Below are 24,353 nucleotides of genomic sequence, written 5' to 3' on the forward strand. Positions count from 1 at the left end.
TGTGGTATTAGTTAGTAAAAAAAAAAATAAAAAATTCTGTGAAATATTACTATTTGTTATTTTGTAATGTGTTCTACTGGTGTGTGTGTATATATAATAATATTCAACACTTGAATATTATTCCTTGTGTTCTTTTAGTAAAAAAAAAAGCTTGTTTTGCTAGATTTTTACTGTACTTTAAACATTTTTCATCTACTTGCCAACGATAGGCATTTTGCTGAAATATATGGCTATTCTAAAAGACAAATAACCCTTTCAGACAAAGATGTATATCAAATATTAGTAAAAGGATGACAAATAATCAGGATTAAATAATTTGTTTTAACTCCATTTGGCTGCAGCTTCTCTCTTACCAGCCAGCTGAGCAGAAATTCCCTGGAACGGCAGCTGCCTGAACTCATCAATGAGAGGTTGGAGCTGGGAATAGTTGATCAACTCGTACTTCCCATAATCCAACTCATACACAGAGACCAAGCCATTGGTTAAGACACCCTTTACCAAAACACGATGCCAACTATAAATAAAGAGAGGTGAAAAGACAAAGGAAGAGTGAAAGAAAAAAAAGAGACAATGATTTAGTTGCCCAGAAGGTTGTGGAAGTATAATCAGAGGTGCCACTCAAATCTCACTTGTTGTCGATCTTGGCAGCGTAGACGTTATTCTTCTGAATGTTGATTTGGGTTACTTCCTGTTTGTTGTAGAACAGGATCATTTCTCCCATCAGCACCACCAGCTTGTACAGATCCTGCCACGGCTGCAGCACAAAGTGCCCGGGGTGGCATGCAACCGACACAAACACATCCATGTTTTGCCCGACCACTGGTAAGTCCAGCTTAGGGGGCAGTGTGAGGGCATTAGACTGTGCAGGAGCTGTATAGGGGCTGTCCCCTGCCTCGGGCAGGATAGGTTCGGAAACCCTGGTGATCTTGCTGAAGTGGATATCCCGCTGCCAGAATGGACAGGAGGCAAGCTGACGGTTAACACTGCTCTGAAGGTCCTGGGCTCCATTACCAGTTAAGAGGTAGATATGTACAGTCCTGGTCTCATCAAGCTTCACTATCTAAACACAACAAGCATGCCAATAAATGGATAAACTTTACAGTAAGAATGTCAAAAAAATTAAAAATACATTTTTGAGTAAGCAATAACTGAATGTGCAAGACCTTCATGCAACTTGGGACTTTGTTGAGGACGGTCTCTCTCAACCACAGAACAGCTTCAGGAGGCCAAACACTCCCATCTGCATTCAGTTCCTCCAGAATACACTTTATAGCCTACAGAGCCAGAAACAATTCCTTTCATTCATAAAACAGACTAATGCAATGCTACAAAGTAATCTTGGTCCAAAAAAACTCACTACATGCAAAAAGTTATTTTATTAATCAAACAAGTGGAAAAACTCACTGCTTGATTCATGATGCAACTGAAACAATGACCTGCACACTTGTGGCAAGCGATGAGCATGAATGGAAACAAATATGCAAGAAAATGACCAAGACATCTATGCGTGTACCTGAGGTGGTATAGTGATGAGCTCTTTGAGGTAGATTGGCGGGATCTCTCTGAGCTCACTAACCTCCAGAGAAGCAGGAAGTCCCAGATCCAAAAACAGAATGTCCAACACTTGACTACCATGAAGGTTAATGATCTATACACAGATGCAACACACATTCATGTAAGCAATGAAAATATGAATCGCTTTATTTGTCTAGAATGACTGAAGTAAATTTGTGTAAAATAAAGAAATGGTGAAAAATGTCTAAACAATGAAAAAAATGGCTGAAGAAAAAATTTTAATCAGAAGACTTAGAGTGCAAACCATCCTTTTAGGGCTGAACTATGTGGAATTAACTTGAAAAATATGGGTGTTCATACTTGGGTACATTCTTACAGGAACCAATTCAAACCTTAAAAAAATCTTTCCATTTATCAGTGGCGACATTTCCACAGTTTTTGACCATTCTTTGTGATAATTATGATAGTTATTATGATTAACAAACAAAATATACATATCACACTATGAAATACATCTGCAAAATTATAATACTAATATTAACATTCTTCATTTTTAAGTTAAACGGTTAAGCTTATTTTGGTGGAAAACCACATGAATCCCTTAAAGCTTCCCATTTGTTGTCAACAGGTAGAAAAAAGCTTCTCAATACAACTCTAGTGAAATAGGCGAGTTTTAAAATGCATATAAGTGACCAACTCCAGAACCGAGAACCAGAACTGTGAACCGAGCCTCTGAACATCATATCAAGAAAAGCATGTGTAAATTAACACAGTGCCATGCTTCACTATAATTTGATATTCAACATTATTTCAATTAGGGATGCACCGATACCACTTTTTCCATATTTTTATTGCATTTGTACATTTTTTAAATATTGGGTACAGAAACCAAAAGGGTATGTATAATGTTAGTTATACAGTCAAACCAAAATTTATTCAGACACCTTCAACATTTCTCACATTATCACAGTTTATTCGCTATAGTTTAGAAAATGGTAATAAAATGGTATCGGGGCATTTTAACGAGTACGAGTACGAGTATAGGAGGCCAGTATCGGGCCCGGTGCATCCCTAATTTCAATCTATTGTGCAGCCCAAATTGTCACTGAACAAAAGCCTGGATGAAGGGAAAGAGTAGGCAGTCTTCTCACCTCTGCTCTCGCCCATTTGCCTTTGTATTTAGCTAGACACACTTTCCCGCAGAACGGTTTGGACACCAACAGCTCCCATGTTAACTTGGAAACACAGAAAAAATATTTAGTGCACTGACAATTATTACACCTCCTAAAAGCCTAAAAAACTGAATTTAACCATTTTACCTGAGAGATGAAGTGTGCTTCAATCTTGTCCATGATGTCTTTGAGTTTGGCCTGGCCTCGAGAAGGCAACTGACAGTAAATACTGCCATCAAAGCACACGTTTGTCACGCACACGTTTGTGTACACGCTGTTCACCTGAATAAATGGAGGAGAAGGGCATTATTATTTATTCATTTTGTAAATATAGAAATGATTTTCTGAAAATGTGCAGCAATTTGATATTCATGCAATTTTATGTAATTCTGATAGACCTGTAGAGGATTCTCCATGGACTTATCCTGCAGGGCTTTCAAGCATACAGCATTCACATTCACATCCTCATTCTCAGAAGTGTCATACAGAACAATAACTGGTGAGTCCTCTCGCTCCACAATCTCAACCAACAGCGTACGGCCAATAGCTAATGACTTCAGAGTCTTCAGAACTACCCGATCTGTACTGAACGGCTCCAAACCTAACATTCAAGACAGTGAAAGTGAACACAAAATTACATCACATATTACTCTCTCACATAAAAAAAAAAAACATAAAAAGGTGATCGCGACTTTCTCTCTCACAATTCAGACTCCTCATAATTCTTTTCATTTAATTTCAGTTTGTTTTTTCTGTTATGAAATAAAAAATTAACAGTCCAAGCTTCCATTCTCACATATACACAAAAGCCTCTGATGAATATTACCTGCAAGTTGGCACGTGGTTGCCTGGAAGGGAAGAGTCAGGAATTGATCCCTCAGCTGTAGTATCTTCTTCCTGCTGACCACCTCAAAGAACCCATGATCCACACAGTACACCTACGAAAAGGGAAAAGTTTGAATTACATCTAATGCAAACTGACTTTGTCTTATACACAGACTCTGATACCTTCACAGTGTCCTCTGTGACCAGGTGGACCTGAGCTCTCAGTACTGCATCGTCCTCTATAGCAACTGCCACCAGTTGTCCAATTTTTGGGGAGAGAAGACAAAGTCCAGCTCCAACTGTATTATAGAATTGTAGCATGGCCTCCTCCAACACCTCCAGAGCTTTAGAGTAGCCTTCCCCTACAAACCTGAAAAATAAGACATCATCATGAATCCACAACCTTAAATAATCCAAATGATACAGAACTTGATAGGAATCTTGTATCTAGTAAAATATTGGTTTTGTGAGCGCTACCGGAGAACAATATTGTCTGTGCTGCAGACCTCCATCACCAAAACGGAAAGGAACTCTGTTGTTGGGATGATCAGAGGAGGTACACGTGGGTTGCCGGTGTAGGGCAAAACCAGCGGTGGTGGGCGAGGACGAGGCTGTGTCTGCACCTGGCATGGTAGTGCGTACAGTATGGCTCTCTTTCGATTGTCTGGCATGGGGTACTCAACCATACATGTATCGGCCAACAGAGACAGATCCTCCAGCACATTCTGTGGAAACACACACCTGAGAGACAAGACAGGAAAAAAAAACTTTCACTAGGAAAAATAAGCACTGTGATACTCTCTCATACATTATAGTACAAATTGACAGCTAGAAATGATCGAAACAATGTGTCACAACAGTGTATGAATGTCTCGTGCATTCAAAAATCACAAGTACACTACTTTCAATTGTTAATTTTTTAAAAAGAAAAATTAGTAATTCAATAAGGATGCATTAAATTGATCAAAAGTGACAAAGGTCAAAAGTACCCAAAGGCCTCCTGGAAAAGTTGTGGAAGTGCATGGGCCCACAGGCCCTGGCTGTATTTATTGAGCAGCTGCCGCAGCTTCTGCTTGATCTCTGGAGTCAGAGGCTGGTGAGAAGGTGGAGTGGAAGGAGGGGTGATGGGTGAGTGAGGGTGAGCTTTGGGTGTTTCAGGGAGATTGAAATCCAGCTTGGTGGAATTGGGTGATGTTGGGCTCAAAGGTGGCTGGGATTTCTGGGCAGGAGGAGGAATGTTAATGGCAAGAGTTCTGAGGATGCGGGTAGTTTGCTGGGCAGGTGTTGGCTGTTTTGCATTAGGAGACTGCTTGCATGGAGCTACAGCAGGCACAGTGCTTGGTTTTGGAGCAGGTTCCAAGACAGGATACACCAGACGGTCAACTATGTTATTGCTGCCTGGCTTTTCAACCTAAGGAGAGAATTGAAAAAGAAAACGTAAAGCATCACGTACCATATAACAGTCAACAACTTTATTAAACAAAGGAATAGTTCACCCAAAAGTGTCAATTGTAATCATTTATTCATCCTGTATGGTTCTTTTCCATAAAATGATGGTCTATAGTGACCACAGCCCACCATAAAGACAGTACATATGAGTCAGCATGAGTGTATGAAAAACATTATTTTGTTAGTTGAATATTTTTTATATACCATTGAGTACCGTATAAAAAATTATCTTTTATTTTTATTTTATCATTTTGATTAAATTTTTTAATCGTTTTGTATGATTTTGTCATTTGTGACCCTGGACCACAAAACCAGTCACAAGTAGCACGGGTATATTTGTAGCAATAGCCAACAATACATTGTATGGGTCAAAATTATCGATTTTTCTTTTATGCCAAAAATCATTACGATATTAAGTAAAGATCATGTTCCATGAAGATGTTTTGTAAATTTCCTACCATAAATATATTAAAACTTAATTTTTGATTAGTAATATGCATTGCTAAGAACTTCATTTGGACAGCTTTAAAGGCGATTTTCTCAATATTTAGATTTTTTTTGCACCCTCAGATTTTAGATTTTCACATTGTTGCATCTCGGCCAAATATTGTCCTACCCTAACAAACCATACATCAATGGAAAGCTTATTTATTCAGCTTTTAGATGATGTATAAATCTCAATTTCCAAAAATTTACCCTTATGACTGGTTTTGTGGTCCATGGTCCCATTATTCGTTTTTTTAATGTGCAGTATGCATTTAGTTTTAATTTCAGTTTTTTATGTTAGTAACACCGATCAAGATCTTATTTAAATTTGAGCAGATAGATTGATTAATTTTAGTAGTCAGCATGTGTTTGTGTATTTTAGTTTTCTCACAGTGCAGATGTGCGTCCATGTCTCCAATTCTTTGTGCATATGGAGCTCTTCCTGGAACATAATCCTATAGAGTTGAGGGATTTTTGACAGCCAGACTCCACTGCAGTATTTCTGCAAAAGCTGTTTAACACGACACTGAACCACCTCAACATCAGCACTGTTTACAGGCTTTTGCTGAGCTGAAGAAACAACACACAACAAACATCACACTCAAGTTGACTGAATAACAAAAACAGAGATGACACAAAATGAGTACATCCTGAAAGAAAACAGAGTGCTGCAGTGATGATTTTTTTAAAGACCAACCTAAAAGTTAGCATCAACCAGGTTCCCTCGACAGAAAGCCAATACGGTAGTGCCTTTGGCTTCTGGATTATTGCAAAAAATAAGATGTGACCAATAAATACACTGCTAAAAAAAAATTAAAGGAACACTTCGAAAACACATCAGATCTCAATGGGGAAAATATCATGCTGGATATCTATACTGATATGGACTGGGTAATGTGTTAGGAACGAAAGGATGCCACATCGTTTGATGGAAATGAAAATTATCAACATACTGAGGGCTGAATTCAAAGACACCACCAAAAATCAAAGTGAAAAAATGATGCAGCAGGCTAGTCTATTTTGCTGAAATTTCATTGCAGCAACTCAAAATGGTACTCAGTAGTTTATATGGCCCCCACGTGCTTGTATGCATGCCTGACAATGTCCTAATGAGTCGACGGATGGTGTCCTGGGGAATTTCCTCCCAGATCTGGACCAGGGCATCACTGAGCACCTGGACAGTCTGAGGTGCAACCTGGCAGCGTCGGATGGACCGAAACAATGTCCCAGAGGTGTTCTATTGGATTTAGGTCAGGCAAGCGTGGGGGCCATTCAATGGGTATCAATTCCTTCAAGGAGGAACTGCCTGCATGCTCTCGCCACATTGTCGTGCACCAGGAGGAACCCAGGACCCACTGCACCAGCGTAGGGTCTGACAATGGGTCCAAGGATTTCATCCCGATACCTAATGGCAGTCAGGGTGCCATTGTCTAGCCTGTAGAGGTCTGTGCGTCCCTCCATGGATATGCCTCCCCATACCATCACTGACCCACATTCCCTACCCACCACCAAACCGGTCATGCTGAACGATGTTACAGGCAGCATAACGTTCTCCACGGCTTCTCCAGACCCTGGCAGTGAGCACAAGGCCCACTAGAGGACATCGGGCCCTCAGGCCACCCTCATGAAGTCTGTTTCTGATTGTTTGGTCAGAGGCATTCACACCAGTGGCCTGCTGGAGGTCATTCTGTAGGGCTCTGGCTGTGCTCATCCTGTTCCTCCTAGCAGATACCAGTCCTGCTGATGGGTTAAGGACCTTCTACGGCCCTGTCCAGCTCTCCTAGAGTAACTGCCTGTCTCCTGGAATCTCCTCCATGTTCTTGAGACCATGCTGGGGGACACAGCAAACCTTCTGGCAATGGCACGTATTGATGTGCCATCCTGGAGGATTTGGACTGCCTGTGCAACCTCTGTAGGGTCCAGGTATCGCCTCATGCTACCAGTAGTGACACTGACCCTAGCCAAATGCAAAACTAGTGAAAAACAGTCAAAAAAGATGAGTAGGGAAAAAAATTTAGAGGCCTCCACCTGTAAAACCATTCCTGTTTTGGGGGTCGTCTCATTGTTGCCCATCTTGTGCACCTGTTGTAAATTTCATTAACACCAAAGCAGCTGAAACTGATTAACAACCCCCTCTGCTACTTAACTGACTAGGGCCCGTATTCACAAAACATTTTATCTTACCAGTAAGAGTTCTCCTAAATAGCAGTAAAAGTTTTTAGCTAAGAGTTTTCTCTTAAAACCTATTCACAAAGCTGCTGAGACAAGCTTTTACTAAGGAATAGAGAGAAGTCTTAAGCTAAGAGTAAGGGCGGGGTTGACCTTGTTGCTATGGATGATGTCAGCATGCTTACTAACTATGCACACAGTGATTGGCTGATAGTCTCTGTCAGAGATTTATTCATAGAAATATTGTAGAGCGCGATATTATGTTGCAATATTCAAATAAAGGCTTAAAAATAAAAATGTTAATTGCCAAAAATAAAGATTTTAAAATGCAGGCTAAGTGTCACTAATTAAACAAGTATATGTTCAGCTAATTACATGTAGCCTATGCTTCTCGTAAACAATTAGCAGATATGCATATAATCAGCCTTTTAATTAACAGAGTAGAATAATCATGGCTGATAGTAAGACATGCAAATGTAAAAGAAAACCAAACTGGGCGCAAGAACAGCTGTTACTTCTTGCCCAACTGGTTAATGAAAACGAGGATATAATCAAAGGAAAATCTGTAGATGGGATAACCTCCAAAACCAAAGGCAAAACCTTATTAAAAGCTCATTATCATCAAATGTTTCTAAAATGTTTATGTTCCGAGGCAGGTTGCTGGCAACAGCCATTTTAGGATAGTTGTGACTTAGTCTTAGGTCTTAGTGACTTAGGACTCCTCTTCACCACTACTAACGTTTCACAGATTTAGGAGTTCGTTTTAGTGCTAAAACGCTTTGTGAAATACTCTTGGAGCAAAAATTTAGGAGTCCTAAACTCTAAATTTAGGAGTCCTAAATTTAGGACTGACACACCCATTATTTGGTCGGAGTTTCTCTGCGTCTGGAGACTGGAGAGCGTCAGCGCCGCAGATCATTTCATATAGTTACCAGCTAACATAAACATTAAAGACTAGTAAAAAATTTAGCTCAAAACTCACTTTCAGACTGCAGCGAGTGTTTGAAATGGCCACTTTTGTCATGTTTGTTCTGTGATCTTGCTAGTTCCAGTGATTTATTTCTGATAACTTCTCTTTGTTGGTGAAATGATGGGGTTGCGTGTCGTTGTTCCAGAGAGGCGTGTAAAGGCGGGTTTTAGTGAAGCGTAGCGGAGCTTCTGGCCTGACGGTGGAAACGCAGCGTAATTTTGGGCTCGGTGCTACCGGTCTGAGGCTATTAGCCCCGCCCGGCCTACTGAAAGCACTGGCTCGCACTGGCCCGACAGTGCAAAAGACCAGAAAAACACTTAGCCTCTTCGCTAATTAGCACACAAAATACCATTGGTATACTACTTCCGCTGCCTCACCGGAAGTTGTACCCACGTTCTTTTTTACAGTAGCACCCCCCGGAAACAGGTGGATAATCGCCAGAAGTTAGGTATATGCAAACTAAACCACAGATGCATGACTTTCCAGCTTTTAGGACTCATTACCTTTTCATCACTAGCAAGGCAGAAAAAGAAGCCTAGGTTTAAGCATTAGGTTTAGTAATAAGTTTATGTTTCAGGATTCTGTTTAAATAATATATTGTATCTGATCCAATTTTGTAATTGTCATGAGGACAAGCTGAAGGACAAGAAAAACAAAGATTTTTAAAAGGGCAAAAAAGAGATTTACCTGGTATCCCACTGGTCTTTATCCCCGTATTGACTTTGCTGGTTGCAAATTTTTTCCCCTCTAACCTAAAATCACACACAGTGTAAGTGTTGGGATGAATGTATTGAGAATGTTTTGTCCCACGTCACTCACCCTGGTGACTTCCTGTTCAGTTGCCGAGTAGGAACCCGGGAGGAGGGGAGGTCAGTACTGTAAATCTGCCGCTGGTTAGGGTAAAAACTAGACTTGGATGCAGAGCTTCGAGCGGGATGAGTCATGTGGCCCGGTTGCCGCAGAGACAAGCGAGGTTTGACTGCGAAGACCAAAACAGTTAAACCATATCAATAAACAAGCACATACCTCGAAGGGCTGCATAACAGAGTGCAGGATGCTAAACAGTTCGTAGCAATAGCGTGTAATTGTGACTGACTGGCACAGATATACTCAGCACACATATACAGACAAGCTTGGTGGGCAAACGTACAGCAATAAAACCTTTCATAAGGACCCTATTGGGATGTGGGCAAACAAACTAGGATGTCAAAGAGTTAATCCACTATGGAGGCATGTAGATTAATGTGGTCATTAATGGTGATGCGTGTTAAAAAATACTTCAAAAAGACAACTAAAGAAAACCATTGTAATTTTTTGTCACTACCAAGAATATCTAAAAACAGGTTTGCACCTCACACAATTTAAACTCAAGTTCATTTTAAAATGTACACTGTTAATTTACTAATTGCAGAATAATATAAGTTACATTTACATTTAGGCCTATTCATTTAGCAGATGCTTTTCTCCTAAACTAACCATGAAAATGATGTGATATCAGTCAAACTGTATCTCTTTCACTCTGGATTTTTGTTTGTGCATGTTACCGTTATGTGAAAACAGAGATGAAGACTTCGCTCTCATTTGAAAGTTCAGTAATTTAGAGCAGCCAGACTTCTTTACATTCTTCTGCCGGGCGACCAGCTGTGCGATGTGTGCCGTCTCCTCACACACACCAGCAAAACACATGACCTACAAAGATACAAATAAAATTAAAGTCCATCATAAAAAATACACTAAAAACAGTAATACTGTGAAATATAACTTAAAAATAACTGTTTTCTATTAGGGCTGTGCAAATAATCGAATGTGATGATCATGCGCATCTCGTCAGTAAAGCCGGTTCTGTGATGAGTAGTAAATCTCCATCACCTGCTTTCAGACGGGACAGCATTTACTACACAGAGCCATAGATCACAGATGATGTATCGCCTGCGATTATGAACGCAATATTGCATAGCTTGTCAGTGAACAACGGCTCTGTGTAGTAAATGCTGCCCCGTCTGAAAGCAGGTGATGGAGATTTACTACTAATGATCAAAGCATTCGATTATTTGCACAGCCCTAATTTCTATTTTTTTTCATCAGCCATTACATCAGTGTCGCATGATCCTTCAGAAATCATTCTAATGTACTGATTTAGTGTTCAATTACTATAAATTATTACTATAATATAAGAAAAAAATTACTCTTATTATTAATGGTTCTTATTATCAATTTTATCAATTATCAATCAGTTTTTGCTGCTTAATATTTTTGTGGAAACCACAATACACTTTTTTTTCAGGATTCTTTAATGAATAGAAAGTTAAAAAAACAAAAACAACAACAATAATCAACAAGTATTACAGAATTTTTTTTTAAAAAGTAACCCTAAAGATTTGAATAGTAGTGTTACTACAAAAATATTAAGCGGCAAAAACAATTTTCAACATTAACAATAATAAGAAATGATTCTTCAGCAGCAAATCAGCATATTAGAATGATTCCTGAAGGATCATGTGACACGGAAGACTGGAGTAATAACTGATGAAAATTCAGCTTTACCATCTCAGGAATAAATTCCATTTTAAATATATTACAGCAGAACACAGTTATTTTAACCTGCAATAGGCCTATTTCACAATATTACAGTTTTTGCTGTATTTTTAATCAAATAAATCCAAACTTCTGACCAGTAGTGTGCATGTATACATATTATGCTATAAATACATAGAATACTATATTATATTATCTACCAAAACACATAAAGGTATGTGTGTATCACCAGATTAACTGAAAGCATCACCTCTCCAGCACTGGAGCGTTCGAGCCGCACAACACCGGGAATGCTGCGCAGAAAACTCTCTAGACTGCCGTGTCCAAACTGACGGTAAGGGATCACCTCTCCTGTCAGAGCCCGGTAATCTCCCTGCAGACGGGCCATAGCCACACCGTGCTTACTGCTCTGAAGAACAGCTCGCAGCATCTTCTTCACCAACTCCACGTCACTCATCCTGCACTCAAACACAAAGTCAATCTAATGAAGACACATAACCGCATCCAACACAGAACAGACAGCATTTTTGTAACTTACTGAGCTGTCAAACTATACAGCATTTTGGGCATCACAGACACATTCAGCCACCCAAAAATGCTTTGAAGGTTTATAGTTAATTATGAATGGTAAGTAATGGTAATTACTTAATGTTTAGAGCTTAGCTATATAAAAACAAAATGCCCATAATGTACACAACAAAGTCAAAAGAGTTAATCCCAATACCATCACATCACATTTCATAACTGAAATATCACATTATGGTCAGATCAAATATAGTAACCATAGTAAAACTTCCTGATATTAAAAATAGCCATTTTTTCCTCATTAACCTTAAATAATGATTGTACATATTAAATCAATTTGTTGTTATTGTGTGTTTTCACACAATAACAATGGTGTGTTTTCACGTTTTCTCCTTTTTTTAATGTATGAAAATAGCATAAATACACATATGTGACCCTGCACCACAAAACCGGTCATAAGAAGCACGGGTGTATTTTTAGCAATAGCCAACAATACAGGGTCATGAGTAAAAACTATCTTTTTTTTTTTCTTTTATGCCATAAATCATTAGAAATTAAGTTCCATGAAGATATTTTGTAAATTTCCTACCGTAAATATATCAAAAAATATTTTTTGATAATGAATATGTATTGCTAAGAAGAACTTCATTTGGGCAACTTTAAAGGCGATTTTCTCAACAACAAAAAATTGTTTTGCACCCTCAGATTTATTTATTGATTTATTCAACTTTCAGATTATGTCCCTTCAAAATTGACCCTTATGACTGATTTTGTTGTCCAGGGTCACATATTACATAAAAACAAGTCATCACGTATACTATTTGAAAGATTTCTCATTTTAGACAAACTTGTTTCTCAGTTCACGCTTGCTAACCGTGTTATCCTTCACTTTTCTCAATCCTACATTGTCTCAAAAATGCAGCCCACAATATTTTACATTGTAAAGCTGGACTAATGTTGGTATCGGTCAAAATAACCATACACTTATGGAAAACATGAGCGTTTAATAACTCAAATATCAGAAAGAAGACAGGCGGGAAGACTGGAAGGCTAAATTTCATCAGACAGTAACGTTAATTAACTAACGTTAGCTAAACAAACGACATAACTGATTTAACTTCATTATTCTAGTTCTTTTTGCTTGTAAAGACATTTCTCATTCCTAAATCATAAAAATATCTCCAATACATTATTAATCGAAGTCTTGATAACAAAACTCACCTGATTGCCTTTTTTGTCTTTTTGTCACACTAATTTAGCCGTAATAGCGCGCGCACACGCACGTGCATTCCCTATCACTCCAACTACGTCATACGTCATCGGAAAAAGGACTGAGGTCAAATGTCAGACAGAAATAAGATCAAATAAAAATGAACTAAGATGAAAACATGTACGTGATTTAGCTTACTATTCTATGGTATATACTTAGTAAATAAATAAATGAATTCCAAAGTCCTTGAATAGGTTTAAATAAAGGGCCATTCCGCCATACTTTAGGATAGAATCGAAAATTGTTCTTCAGCATTTCATATTGCGAACACCTATTAAAATGGATTTGAAAATGTTCCTCTGTTAAGGTGCTGAAGGCAAAAAGTGATAAATAAAACTCATGCTATGAGAATTCAGGGTGATAACTAAATTTAAAAACTATTCACTAAGGAATCAGGAGACATGCTGCAGTCACCTCTTACCCATTAATAACAAAAACTACCAAAAAACGAACAAGTAGGCTACCATGTTCAAATTAGGCCTACTAATACAATGTTATTATGATAAACATTCAATATTATGCTATTTTGTTTATTACAGTATTTTGGGAAGGGATGTAAGAATCTTTTTTTTTTGGAGAGCATTTTTTTTTTTAATTTTTTTTTATATATACAAAGACGTTGCATATCAGATCAACATATTTATCTATTTATTTCAAAAAAGTTAATTCTAATCATAGCAACACAATATTCATGGACTTAGAAAACTTTGGTTAAAAAAAAAACACTATGGTAGTACCACTTTTTTTTTTTTTTTTTTTTTACATAAACCATAATAACCGTAGTGGATGAAAATGCTTCATGTGTGTTTACATGAGCTAGCAGAATCGTGTACTGTGTAAAACTCTGCAGTTATCTTCGTTTCGGATTCATATGATCATCATGATCACTCAACACTTGTTCTTTATTCTTTTCACCAGGTGGTTCCCTCGGCTCCTGCAGTTGGGGAGACTGATTACTCGGACCCGTTTGATGCCAGACCGGACCCGCGGCCCAGACCCGGCTGGGAGCAGAACGCCGTCGAAGCCTGCAGCAGTTACATGGAGCCGTTTGAGGCCCAGAGATTCATAAGCGGTACAGCATTTCCCCACTATATCTCTTATAATTCCAAAGAGAGCATTCATTCAGCCATTGTTATTCCAGTATGTTGTAATTTGTGGTCTGCGGTAACGTTTACATGTTTTTCAGAGCTTGACAACTCCAGTCCTTATTCACTTTCATAATACTCATACATAATGTAATTTCGTGTTGTCTGGTGCAATTGAACGTGTTTGTCGTATGTCAGAGCTCCAGCACAGCACAGATCGGGGTAGAAACAGCCCGCAGCTCTACGACAGCCCTTACGAGGAGAGAGTTCGGCCCCAGGCGGCCCCAGCGGAGGACGAGAGAGAGAGCCGTCTGCCCCAGGACGACGAGAGGCCGGCGGATGAGTACGACCAGCCCTGGGAGTGGAAGAAAGAGAACATCTCCAAAGCCTTCGCTGGTAAGACATGTTGCTGTCTAGAGATGGGCTCCGTTCCACAGCAGCACGTTTTCATCCTCTTTTGAAAATGACGTTGACTGCACTACAAGCAGGGTACAAACTTAACAGTCAGCAAATGTGAGTATATTAAAACCGTGTTATTTGATAGGTGGCTGGTGTTTTAGAGCAGCTTCCTTTGGTTTTCTGCCAAAGTAAAAGCTCTGAGGTTTAGCACTTGAAAGCAAAGAAATTTAGACAGCCATAAATATCAAATTTACAGTTATATATTATTTTACATATACTGTATAGTAGTATTATTATTATTATTATATATCAATCGTTTACTCGATAGTATTATAGCAATAGTAATATACTTCTTACTATTAATAACAATACATTGATTTATGTATTTTAATATGAATTATTATAATAATAATAACAAATTGAATATATTAAATAATAAACTAGTAGTAGTAGTAGTAATATTTCTTTATTGACTTTTGTAGTTTATAATAAATAGTAATAAATATGATTAAATAAACTATATTTAACTATACTATATAACTATATTTTTATAATTTTAATATTCATTCTAATTAAAATATTAATAAATTATTCTATTTATTAATATTAATAAATATGAATATTTATTAATAAATATGAACGAATGAAAGCCATAAAATTAATTCACCCAAACTAAGCTTTTACATTCTTTATTACAAAATACAATTTAACCAACAAACACGTAATCATTCTAATTTGTTTCAGAAGCTCACAAAAAGCATTAGACCTCGAATGTATAATTTTCTCAGTCCAGTTCTCTGATAAAATCCAGTCTTCGAGACCCCATGTAATGGCTTTGATGAGTGCAGTTATGTATTATAGGACGGTAGATTCTCATTCTTGCCCTTTGTATCAAAAAGGAAAGACAAAACTTTTCAAAGTCTATATCCCCTTAAAGTTAATTTCATCAGTAGTGCAATAGTCACAGACACAAAACTCCAATTTTGAATCATGGAGTCTGTGTGCACACTGAGGAACCGGTTTCAGATGTCTGACTGTGTTGGTTCTGTTTCTGGAGTTTTGTTGTTGACCAGTTCAGCTGCTTGTTGAGCCTGTGAGGGGATGGCTCGGGCTAAGAGGAGTGGGTCTTGGTTGTCGTTCTGGTTCGTTTTTTTTCTCTTTCTCAGCAGGATGAGTGCAGGGTTCCTCAGCAGTGTGTACAGCAGGAGCCAGCGCACACGTACTCTGCCCCCTACTGAACACCCTGTCAAACAGCAGACAGGCACAGTCATTTCATGGGATATCTGTTTAAAGGAATTTGTGCTGTCATGTATCTGGAGTCATTCTTACTTGTGTTATTGCTAAAAGTTGCATAGGAGGACACTGCAGGTCCTCGTTTCTCCAATGTTCTGCCAAGCAGTAGATGGCAGAAAGACACCATAACTGGGTTGCTATGATAATGATCAGCAAATATCATCCCAATCCATGTACTATATCCTGCCCAAAAGAAAGTTAATTATAACCGTTGTACAAAAATATTAGAATTAATTCTAATATTAAGTCTTGTAAAGGCAAAAATATTTAATCATCCAAATATATTTAATAAATAAAATATAATTAATTAACTAAAATACTCAAATATAATAATAAATAAAATTCTAATTGTATTCTATTCTGATCTAATTCTAATCATGTTCCTCTGATCTACTTTGTGAATAAAATGATTTTTTTTCACTGAACAGCACTGCATATGTCATTATTACCTGGATCCATGGACTCGTAGCCCCGCTGCATGATGGTCCGGTCAATGCGTGACACCAGCCATGTACCCACAATGCAGCTGCTTAAAAGGCGCAAAATGCTGTTGCTCAACCCCATAACCACATTATAGAAGAAGAAAAAGTAGTTAAAGCAGTGGAATGCTTTCCTGTGGAAGGAGAAGAAAAACTTGGGTTATTAAAAAAAGTAATAAATAAAAATAGTTTTTATATACACTAAAGGGTAAAATTTATTTTATGTTATTTTTTGGAAAGAAAGCAATACTTGTATTCAGCAAGGGCACATTAAAATAACAGTAAAGACATTTATAACATTACAAAAATGTCTATTTCAAATAAATGCTGTTACTTCTAGGCAACAATATCCTGGGGGAAAAAAACACACAAAAATACAGTTTCCACAAAAAATATTAAGTAGCACAGCTGTTTTCATCTGGAACAATGCTGAAAATTCAGCTTTGCCATTAGGGGGGAAAAAAGTATGTCTTAAAATGTTATTTTAAATTTAAATGAAATTTCACATTATTACTGTTTTTACTGTATTATATATTGAATATTTGCAACCCATGGTAACATTACAAGAGACCTCTTTCAAAACATTAAGAAATCTGACCTACCCAAAATTTACAACAGTAGCATATTATGTTTGATCACTCACAACAACTTATCAACCACATAGCAACACCTCATCATTGCTGTTTAAGGGCAATGCATATTTACAGCTTCATCTGTTTGATTTTCATTTAAAAAGGTGCTTTGTAGTTGTCCTACCTGTTGTTGAGTGCAAGGGGCTTTTCTTTGTCATCAGGTGAGAGTTTGTCCTGCAGGAAAAACACTTGGACCAGAATAATCTGCACTACCACCAAGGCTATCACTAAGAGTATTGTCAGCCTGCAATCACATAAAACACAGTTTAATGCTCTTCAAATGCTGCTTATCCTAATAAATTAACATTATGTTAGCTATAAAATATGTAGTCATGCAAGTTCAAAAATATGGCCTGATGATTATGCTTATGAAAAATGACTGGTTATGAGATGTCTTTAATGGAACTCACAGAATGATGCCTACACTAGAAAGCCAGCTGAGAAAGTGTCCCTTCTGGATTGGTAGAACGACTCCATACACAAACAGCAAGGCAAAAAGAAACTGCACAAAGTGAACTATCAGAAACCCTGCAGAAACAAAAAAATCAGTTTAATCAATACAACAAACATCTGATGTCACTTTATCATCAAATATTTTCATATATTTGAGTCACTCTGGCTACGACACTACAAAAGTAAGCAAAGCATGCCAAGGACAGAGGACCGTGAAGGTATTGACCTCTCTGAATAGAAGGTAAACTCAGCTCGTCTCGCATATGAGGTCATGAGACAATCAATCAAACTTTTTAGAGAAATTTACATACCCCACATAGTGAAGGCAATCTGCCAGCCTGAATATCTTGTTATAGCAGCCTGAGAAAGAAAAGCATTTGGCATTTTGATCAACAACTTTTCTTAAATGCTTTTATAATGGTTGTCCTCAGTCGTAGAGGAAACCCTTTACAAAAAATCTTTAATTACCACGCTAACGGCGGCGCTTGGTTTATGGAACTTCTCTGGAAGAAACGTTTTCTGTCCCCTCCACAACCTCTTTAAATGTTTCCTGCAGTCATAAATTCAGTTCATTGTTTGGTAAAGTTTTTAATGATTTGATGATACTACCTGTCACGAATCCTGTCCATGAACTTCCGTCTGCTTGCCACCAGAGGTCGCCCTCCCATTATAGTGACTCTCACATCACACAGACTGTTACACATCACCCTGGACTACATTTCCCATGCTCCATTGCACTAATCACAAGCTCACCTGAAACCAATCACACACAGCTGCTACCAATAACACACACTATATAAATCAGTCTCACACCACCATTCAACGCCGAGTATTGTTTAGCATCTATCTATGTATAGCGATAGCTACTTTACGGAGCCATGTCTAGTCTAGCCTAGCCTAGCCTAGCCTAGCCTAGTCTAGCCTAGCTCTTAAGTCGGTTTACCCGTGTCTTGACCCTTGCCTGTTATCTCGTCTCGCCTGATCTCCGCCTGCCTTGGAATTTATAGCTTGTTTCGGAATTACCCTTTGCCTTTCTGTTTCGGACTGTGTTTGCACCTCACCTGGACTCTAGCTCGTCTTGTGGATTCCCCGTTTGCCTCGCCCTCAGGATTGTGTTCACCGTCGAATGACTCACAACCTCCTTTGGATACTATTTTGTCTTGCCTGTAATGTACCTGCTTGCCACTGTCTGACCCATGCCTGTTTTATGACCACGTCTCTGTCTAAATAAAGCCTTGCAAATGGATCTGCACGTCTCGTTCGCCTCGTTACACTACCTTTGGATAATTACTGAAAGTGCTTAATTGTTGAATTTTGTACATAAAGAATGCTTAAATAAACATACCTGTAACATACTAGCACGTGAAAAGTGTAAGTAACAGATGTTAGAGTGGAAAAAATAGTCGTCGCCAACCAAGACCCTGAGAAAAAGAAAATATTCTGTAAATAATTTACTGTGCATCAGATGTATCTTTCTGTCTGTCTATGCATTTATCTATTACTAACTACATTTCAAATGTTGGGGTCTGTAAGATTTTTTTTTTAAAATGTTTTTGAAGAAGCCTCTTAGGCTTACCAAGGCTGCATTTATTTGATCAAATATACGGTAAAAACAGTGATATTGTCAAATATTATTATAATTCAATAATTCAACATTTGAAATATATACTGTCACTTTTGATCAATTTAATGCATCCTTTCTGGAAAAAAACTATTAATTAAAAAAAAAAAGGCACTGACCCCAAACTTTTGAACGGTAGTATAAAATATGTGCAAAGACAGAAACAAAAAGACAAGAAGAAAAAGAGGTGGATCTTATATCTTACTTCTTGCAACAAAGCTGAACTCGTTCATCCTTGGAATGAGTGATGTGAACATATTGCTTGTTTCATTACAGGACAATGCAATCTCTGCAAGTGAGTCTATCAAAGCATCTAGCTTGTCAAAAGTGTAGTCACTCAAGCTGTAGTCTGCTAGGGTCAACTACAAACAGACAAACACATTTGCATTTTTTAGCGATGCTCACGAAACATTTCTTCTTATTATCATATGACATATGCATTGTTATATTTAAACTACCTTTAGCCCAATTAGGCACAGTAAATGGTGCGTAGGACTCAGAGAAAAGCTGAATCACACTGGGAGCAATAGCACCAAATGCAAAACCATAAGACCATCGGTTACTTAGACTGCAAATGAAATCCAACGGCCTGCAAAGAAATACACACACACACACACACTCAAAACTTAAAAAAGCACTTAGACATCTAAAAACATGTATATTAAACTTAGATCTACAGATTTTGTTCAAATATCACTCACACCACAATGCCAAATCGACCCCTGAGATATGGGAAGCGATCCTCAAAGGGCTGAGCCCTCACTCTACGCTGTACAAATGAGAGCAGAAACACAATGCAGACCTGAAAAACAAAGGAATACAACTATATTACAAATGCACAAATGATAGATGTCTAACGATTCTAATACACCATGAAACACAAGGTGATATACAAGATGATACACCAGTTGACACCAACTAGTAAGTATAGAAATATAATCTAAAATTCATGTAATCATGTCAGTTCTTATCTAACAGTGAAGCATCACTTCCTGTTCTAGAAAAAGTGTTGCATGTTTGTCTTGAGGGGAGAGAGTTTTGTCTGGACAAATGCAGGCAGCACTCACAGCAGGAACAAGAGAGCAATGCAGGAACAAATCCACTGACATTCCATTCTGACATTCCTCCCTAAGAGAAAGAGGGAGAGAGAGCAAAATGAGAAAGAATGAGCGAGGGGTTAGAACACAGCATGAATGAAAAATAGAAGCTGAATGAAAACAGCTTCAGTGATTAAATTCTGTAAAATTGTGATCAAACTGACCCACGTACTAATCAAAGTAAGCATTATTTTTTTAGGGTAATTATCATAATTTATATTATTATTATATAAGACGTTGTGCCCTAAAAACATATTTTATCTGCATATTAACAGATAAGATTTATCACACACCAGTGTGAACACTTCCCCTTATCAACAGAAAAATTGCCCCAACTTTTTTTTTTTGGTTTGAATTCTAGGTCCCTTGTTTGCACTAAAAATCCATTTTTTCTATTTGTGTTAGTTTTTAATAGTATGAATGATCAATTCATTTTAAATACATTTGAACAATATCTATATAATGTCTTTGTAAGTATGAACATACACTAACCCACTTTTAATTTTGTTTAAAATATATATTTACTTATTTTTATATAAATATGTTAAAATATGTTATTTTAAATCTAAATATAAAACTAGTGAAGATTTATCTCAGAATTAACAGTATCTAAACAGTACATGTAAAATGTACATGCTTTATTTAAATAAAAAAAGTGCACAGAATGCAGAATATCAATTATACTGTCAAATATTCTCTGTCTGTCACTCTAAAAAGTGTTTCAAAAGCAGAAGTAACTCACATGATTTCTGAAATTTCCGAAGACTGCCGTTCTGCTGGTGGAGTACAGGAGCGATACTCTTCTCCTCAGTCGCTTATAGGCAAAGATTATTTAGACCATAAAGTTGCTCTCCTTCATAACAAACTCTAGTCCCAATGTACTAAGTTATGAAGTAAAGCTTTCACTTCATGAATCAGGATATAGATATCTAGTCACATGACTGGATGACCTTTGACCCAGGCCACACACTAGTGTAACTCTCTCTAAGAGAGATGTGCCACTGCGTTTTATTGACTGTACTGTTACTGTGTAATAGTAGTCCAAACATAGATAAGACTTGCTGTTGAACTAGAGCAGATGATTTAGATCTCACCATTTCTCTGTTTGTGTTACAGCACTGCTGAAATGTAGGCCTACCCACTCTGAATTCAAACACAGTGCTCACCTCTGTTATCCTGAGCAACTTTCAAAAAAAAAAAAAAAGATTTATGTCATTAAGAATGATCTAAAAAATCATGATCAGAGAAATCACAATCAAATTTGTTATTATCTTTCATAACACAAAATTTTTCCTGGACAAGTCTTGGCAGGGACTTCTAAATTGCATAAAATACCCAGTGTTTGGCTTTGTTTTCCTCTTCTCGGATTGAGTTGGGCAGATCATTCATTCATTCCACCAGGGAACAGCGAGAATCATGTTATAGCAGGATGTGCTGTTGATCACGCAAACCAACACATGGGGGCGCTGTTGATGAGAAAAGAAGAGCTCATCAGTAATCAATCACTGACTTTAATGACTGTTGCATGATGACAATTATTTCCAACAGACTATTTAAGTACCTGTCATATAAGATATCTTATGTAAAATCTGTACCTTCAAAAATATCTTGGGAATTTTTTGAACTAACAGAGGAAATATGATCAGTTTCTGAAAGAAGCCCGTTTTATTGGGGACCCAATAATTTACGGTACAAGATACAGTAGCCTATGTCATGTCTAATTGATTCGCATATTTTCATACAGTGACTTCAAAATGTCAAGCCAAAAGACACGTGAATACTTAAAAACAGTATATGAGTGTTATTGCATTGTATAAGAAAATGACAAGCTCATTAACATATTACCATTTTCAGGTTGTCAAACGTTAGTGAATGTTTCAGTGTATTTCCATGTAGCCTATGTAATAACTACACCTGTGTGAACTTGAAGGCACTTCTAAGAAAAGTTAGTTTTGAGAAATTGTCTGTTTGCGGATGCCACTTGGTTTGATCATTTTTTTTGCTAATGCAACAAAATGCATACATTTTAAAGTGTGCCTTAATTGTTCAAATTCTTTCTCGGGCCACTGTATTTCCAAATACACGTGAGCGATTTGTAAAGCCTTATATGTTTGGTAAATTATATGCAGATGTTGTGTGTGTGTTATAGATTAACCATTTAGAATAGGCCTAACTCTATAAATTTCACCTTTTTTCATTTTTAAAGACGTTTTTGGTTGGTTTGTTTGTTTGTTTTGTTGCATTATCAGCCTTATAATATATAGGTCGTAGCCTTTTCTACCACTGTTAAAAGTGAGCAAGAAACGCCCACTGCTGTCACTCCAGTGGACCTGCGCTCCTCAAGACTTCTCTTCACCAATGCCGAGAAAACAGCGATTTACAGTGGCCAGACGCGATCAATATCATAAAAAGTTTCAGGAAAAGGATTATCCTGGTCATCATCTGATGAACGACGAGGCACAGGTGTTTCTGTTCTTACAGAGTTTTGTTCTTCGCAAATGAAGTGGTCTCCCGTAGTTTTGTGAGAATGCAGGAGTCGGTGCTGCTCAATGTGGGTTTCTTCACTAAATCCTGCGTCGTGCTCGTGTGTCTCTGCGGGGTTCACCTCATCGTTGCACTGTTTTTTTATTTAACAGAGTCGCCCACAAAATTGACCAATTACCGGAAAATTCAATTAGACTCCGATATATTTACTTCTCAAACTCATAGAACAGCAGCACTGGTCATCCAGTATGACAATGGAACAGAGGTAGAAGTAAATAAACTGATCTATTCTAATGGAAGTGTCATTAAAGATGACGTAGAAGAGGAACCCACAGTACTAGAATCATGTCCTGAGACGTCACCACTTTTGGGTAAGTTAAGCTGAAATTAAAACTTTTTTTTCTTTGTGTGTGTGCGTGTATACACTTGTTTATGCTACATTGTGGGGACCAAATGTCCCCAAAGATAGTAAAACCTGAATTTTTTGACATTGTGGGGACAGGCCTGCGGTCCCCACAAGGGACAACATTTTTTTTAAAATAGTAAATTATGTTTGTCTGAAAGTGTAACAATGCAAACAGGTTTTCTGTAAGGAGTAGGTTTAGGGTTAGGCTTGGGTTAGGGGATAGAAAATCGTTTGGTCAGTATAAAAGTAATAGAAGTCTATGGAAAGTCCCTACAATTCACAGAAACAAACGTGTGTGTGTGTTTGTTCACTTTACGTCCATAGACTAGGGCTAGTTTCACAAATTTTACTCAAAAAAAAGGATAAGAAATATCTGAATTGGTTGTTTAACCCAGTGTTTCCCAACCTTTTTTTAGTCGCGGCACCCTTTGGAAATTTTAACAAACTTGTGGCACCCTACAAAATTAATTTTGTCACAATATTTGCATTTCTAACTTCGATGTGATAATTTGAAAAGTATAGATATTCGGTACAACAGGGAGGAACTGCAGATATAATGTCATACAGATATTTTTAATATTATTACAAAAATTTGTCCATCAATGGTGGCAATCAGTAGACTAATTTCTATTGAAGAGACCAATTTATATGACAGATTTTTATGTAGGCTTTTATACATATGTAAACATTATTTAATTACCATTATAACTAGCTTTCTCACAATGTTTACATATGAATAAAAGCCTACATTAAAATCTGTCATATAAATTGGTCTCTTCATTAGAAATTAGCCTACTGATTGCACGGTATACGAGTGGAGCGACTGAGCGGAGCGCACACGCATAGAGCGGGATAATACGCAGAGCGTCACACCACGTGAAAGTGAAACCTGAGCGGTAAACTAATTTTCAGCAGCCGAAATTTCGGTGCATCTCTAATTATTGGCGACATCAGAAATGGATATTATATAATAGATGCTTTTTTGAACATTTTAGCAATTTAAAAATATAAAAAAATGATTTTTTTACACGCCACCCCGGTTGGGAAACACTGGTTTAACCAACATAGAAAACAAATTAGTGTAATTGGATTTGAATCAAAATGTTATATTTAGTTAGACCCTGGTCTCACCACAACTCTCTCCTAAATTGCTTGACATCGAACAAAGTTGGTTTTTCTTGCATTTCTTGACTTAGGCCTACTTTTAAAAACGTAACCGTGTTGGACAGATAGAAGAGCTTTATATTTTAAAGGCTATACTTGTCACGGGGCGGGTGAGTGGAAGAAGCGAGGACTCAAGTTTAGGGGTGCTCCGATCAGGATTTTTGAGGCCGATCACAGAAAGCAGTATCTGCCGATACCGATATTTTTAAAGCCTTCTTTTTATCATTTATAACCATTTATAGTGATACTCCAATCAGGATTTTTAGACATTTATTCAGGACCTGAATTTCATTTTTGAATGGGGGGAATTTCCCCTCTTAGGTG

At 37.5% G+C, this 24,353-nt stretch overlaps 4 protein-coding genes across 4 annotated transcripts in view; 2 read left to right on the forward strand and 2 right to left on the reverse strand.

The window, feature by feature from the left end:
• tdrd7a (tudor domain containing 7 a) overlaps window positions 1-12,940 on the reverse strand; it is a 16,715-nt gene extending 3,775 nt beyond the window's left edge. The window contains exons 1-17 of the mRNA XM_016531747.1: window positions 12,868-12,940; window positions 11,372-11,579; window positions 10,131-10,275; window positions 9,406-9,565; window positions 9,274-9,338; window positions 5,839-6,017; window positions 4,502-4,923; window positions 3,990-4,253; window positions 3,696-3,882; window positions 3,514-3,625; window positions 3,086-3,288; window positions 2,835-2,969; window positions 2,667-2,750; window positions 1,514-1,648; window positions 1,164-1,274; window positions 630-1,060; window positions 354-514 (exon numbers count right to left, since the gene is read on the reverse strand). Of these exons, the coding sequence (XP_016387233.1) occupies window positions 354-514; window positions 630-1,060; window positions 1,164-1,274; window positions 1,514-1,648; window positions 2,667-2,750; window positions 2,835-2,969; window positions 3,086-3,288; window positions 3,514-3,625; window positions 3,696-3,882; window positions 3,990-4,253; window positions 4,502-4,923; window positions 5,839-6,017; window positions 9,274-9,338; window positions 9,406-9,565; window positions 10,131-10,275; window positions 11,372-11,578 (3,001 nt within the window). The 5' untranslated portion in view covers window position 11,579; window positions 12,868-12,940. The remainder of the gene's footprint in view (window positions 1-353; window positions 515-629; window positions 1,061-1,163; window positions 1,275-1,513; window positions 1,649-2,666; window positions 2,751-2,834; window positions 2,970-3,085; window positions 3,289-3,513; window positions 3,626-3,695; window positions 3,883-3,989; window positions 4,254-4,501; window positions 4,924-5,838; window positions 6,018-9,273; window positions 9,339-9,405; window positions 9,566-10,130; window positions 10,276-11,371; window positions 11,580-12,867) is intronic.
• A 768-nt stretch (window positions 12,941-13,708) lies between these two features.
• On the forward strand, window positions 13,709-14,592 carry LOC107723148 (SH2 domain-containing adapter protein D-like). The gene is made up of 4 exons (XM_016531677.1): window positions 13,709-13,717; window positions 13,835-13,988; window positions 14,200-14,397; window positions 14,546-14,592. Exons 1-4 carry the CDS (start codon window positions 13,709-13,711, stop codon window positions 14,590-14,592), a joined length of 408 nt encoding a protein of 135 aa, XP_016387163.1.
• A 480-nt stretch (window positions 14,593-15,072) lies between these two features.
• Window positions 15,073-20,879, reverse strand: LOC107723149 (stimulated by retinoic acid gene 6 protein homolog). The gene is made up of 13 exons (XM_016531678.1): window positions 20,718-20,879; window positions 19,946-20,006; window positions 19,580-19,680; window positions 19,344-19,467; window positions 19,084-19,240; window positions 18,603-18,678; window positions 17,726-17,807; window positions 17,569-17,617; window positions 17,215-17,332; window positions 16,929-17,048; window positions 16,143-16,306; window positions 15,730-15,876; window positions 15,073-15,643 (listed from the first exon to the last, which is right to left on the reverse strand). Coding segments are annotated over exons 1-13 (1,422 nt in total). The 5' UTR covers window positions 20,720-20,879; the 3' UTR covers window positions 15,073-15,422.
• Window positions 20,880-22,366: 1,487 nt separating this feature from the next.
• LOC107723150 (beta-1,4-galactosyltransferase 1-like) overlaps window positions 22,367-24,353 on the forward strand; it is a 7,519-nt gene continuing 5,532 nt past the window's right edge. Inside the window, exon 1 of the mRNA XM_016531679.1 lies at window positions 22,367-22,830. Within this exon, the coding sequence (XP_016387165.1) occupies window positions 22,503-22,830 (328 nt within the window). The 5' untranslated portion in view covers window positions 22,367-22,502. The remainder of the gene's footprint in view (window positions 22,831-24,353) is intronic.

This window comes from Sinocyclocheilus rhinocerous, unplaced genomic scaffold (assembly GCF_001515625.1).
Source record: "Sinocyclocheilus rhinocerous isolate Xijiao unplaced genomic scaffold, SAMN03320098_v1.1 scaffold1325, whole genome shotgun sequence".
Lineage (NCBI taxonomy): Eukaryota > Metazoa > Chordata > Actinopteri > Cypriniformes > Cyprinidae > Sinocyclocheilus > Sinocyclocheilus rhinocerous.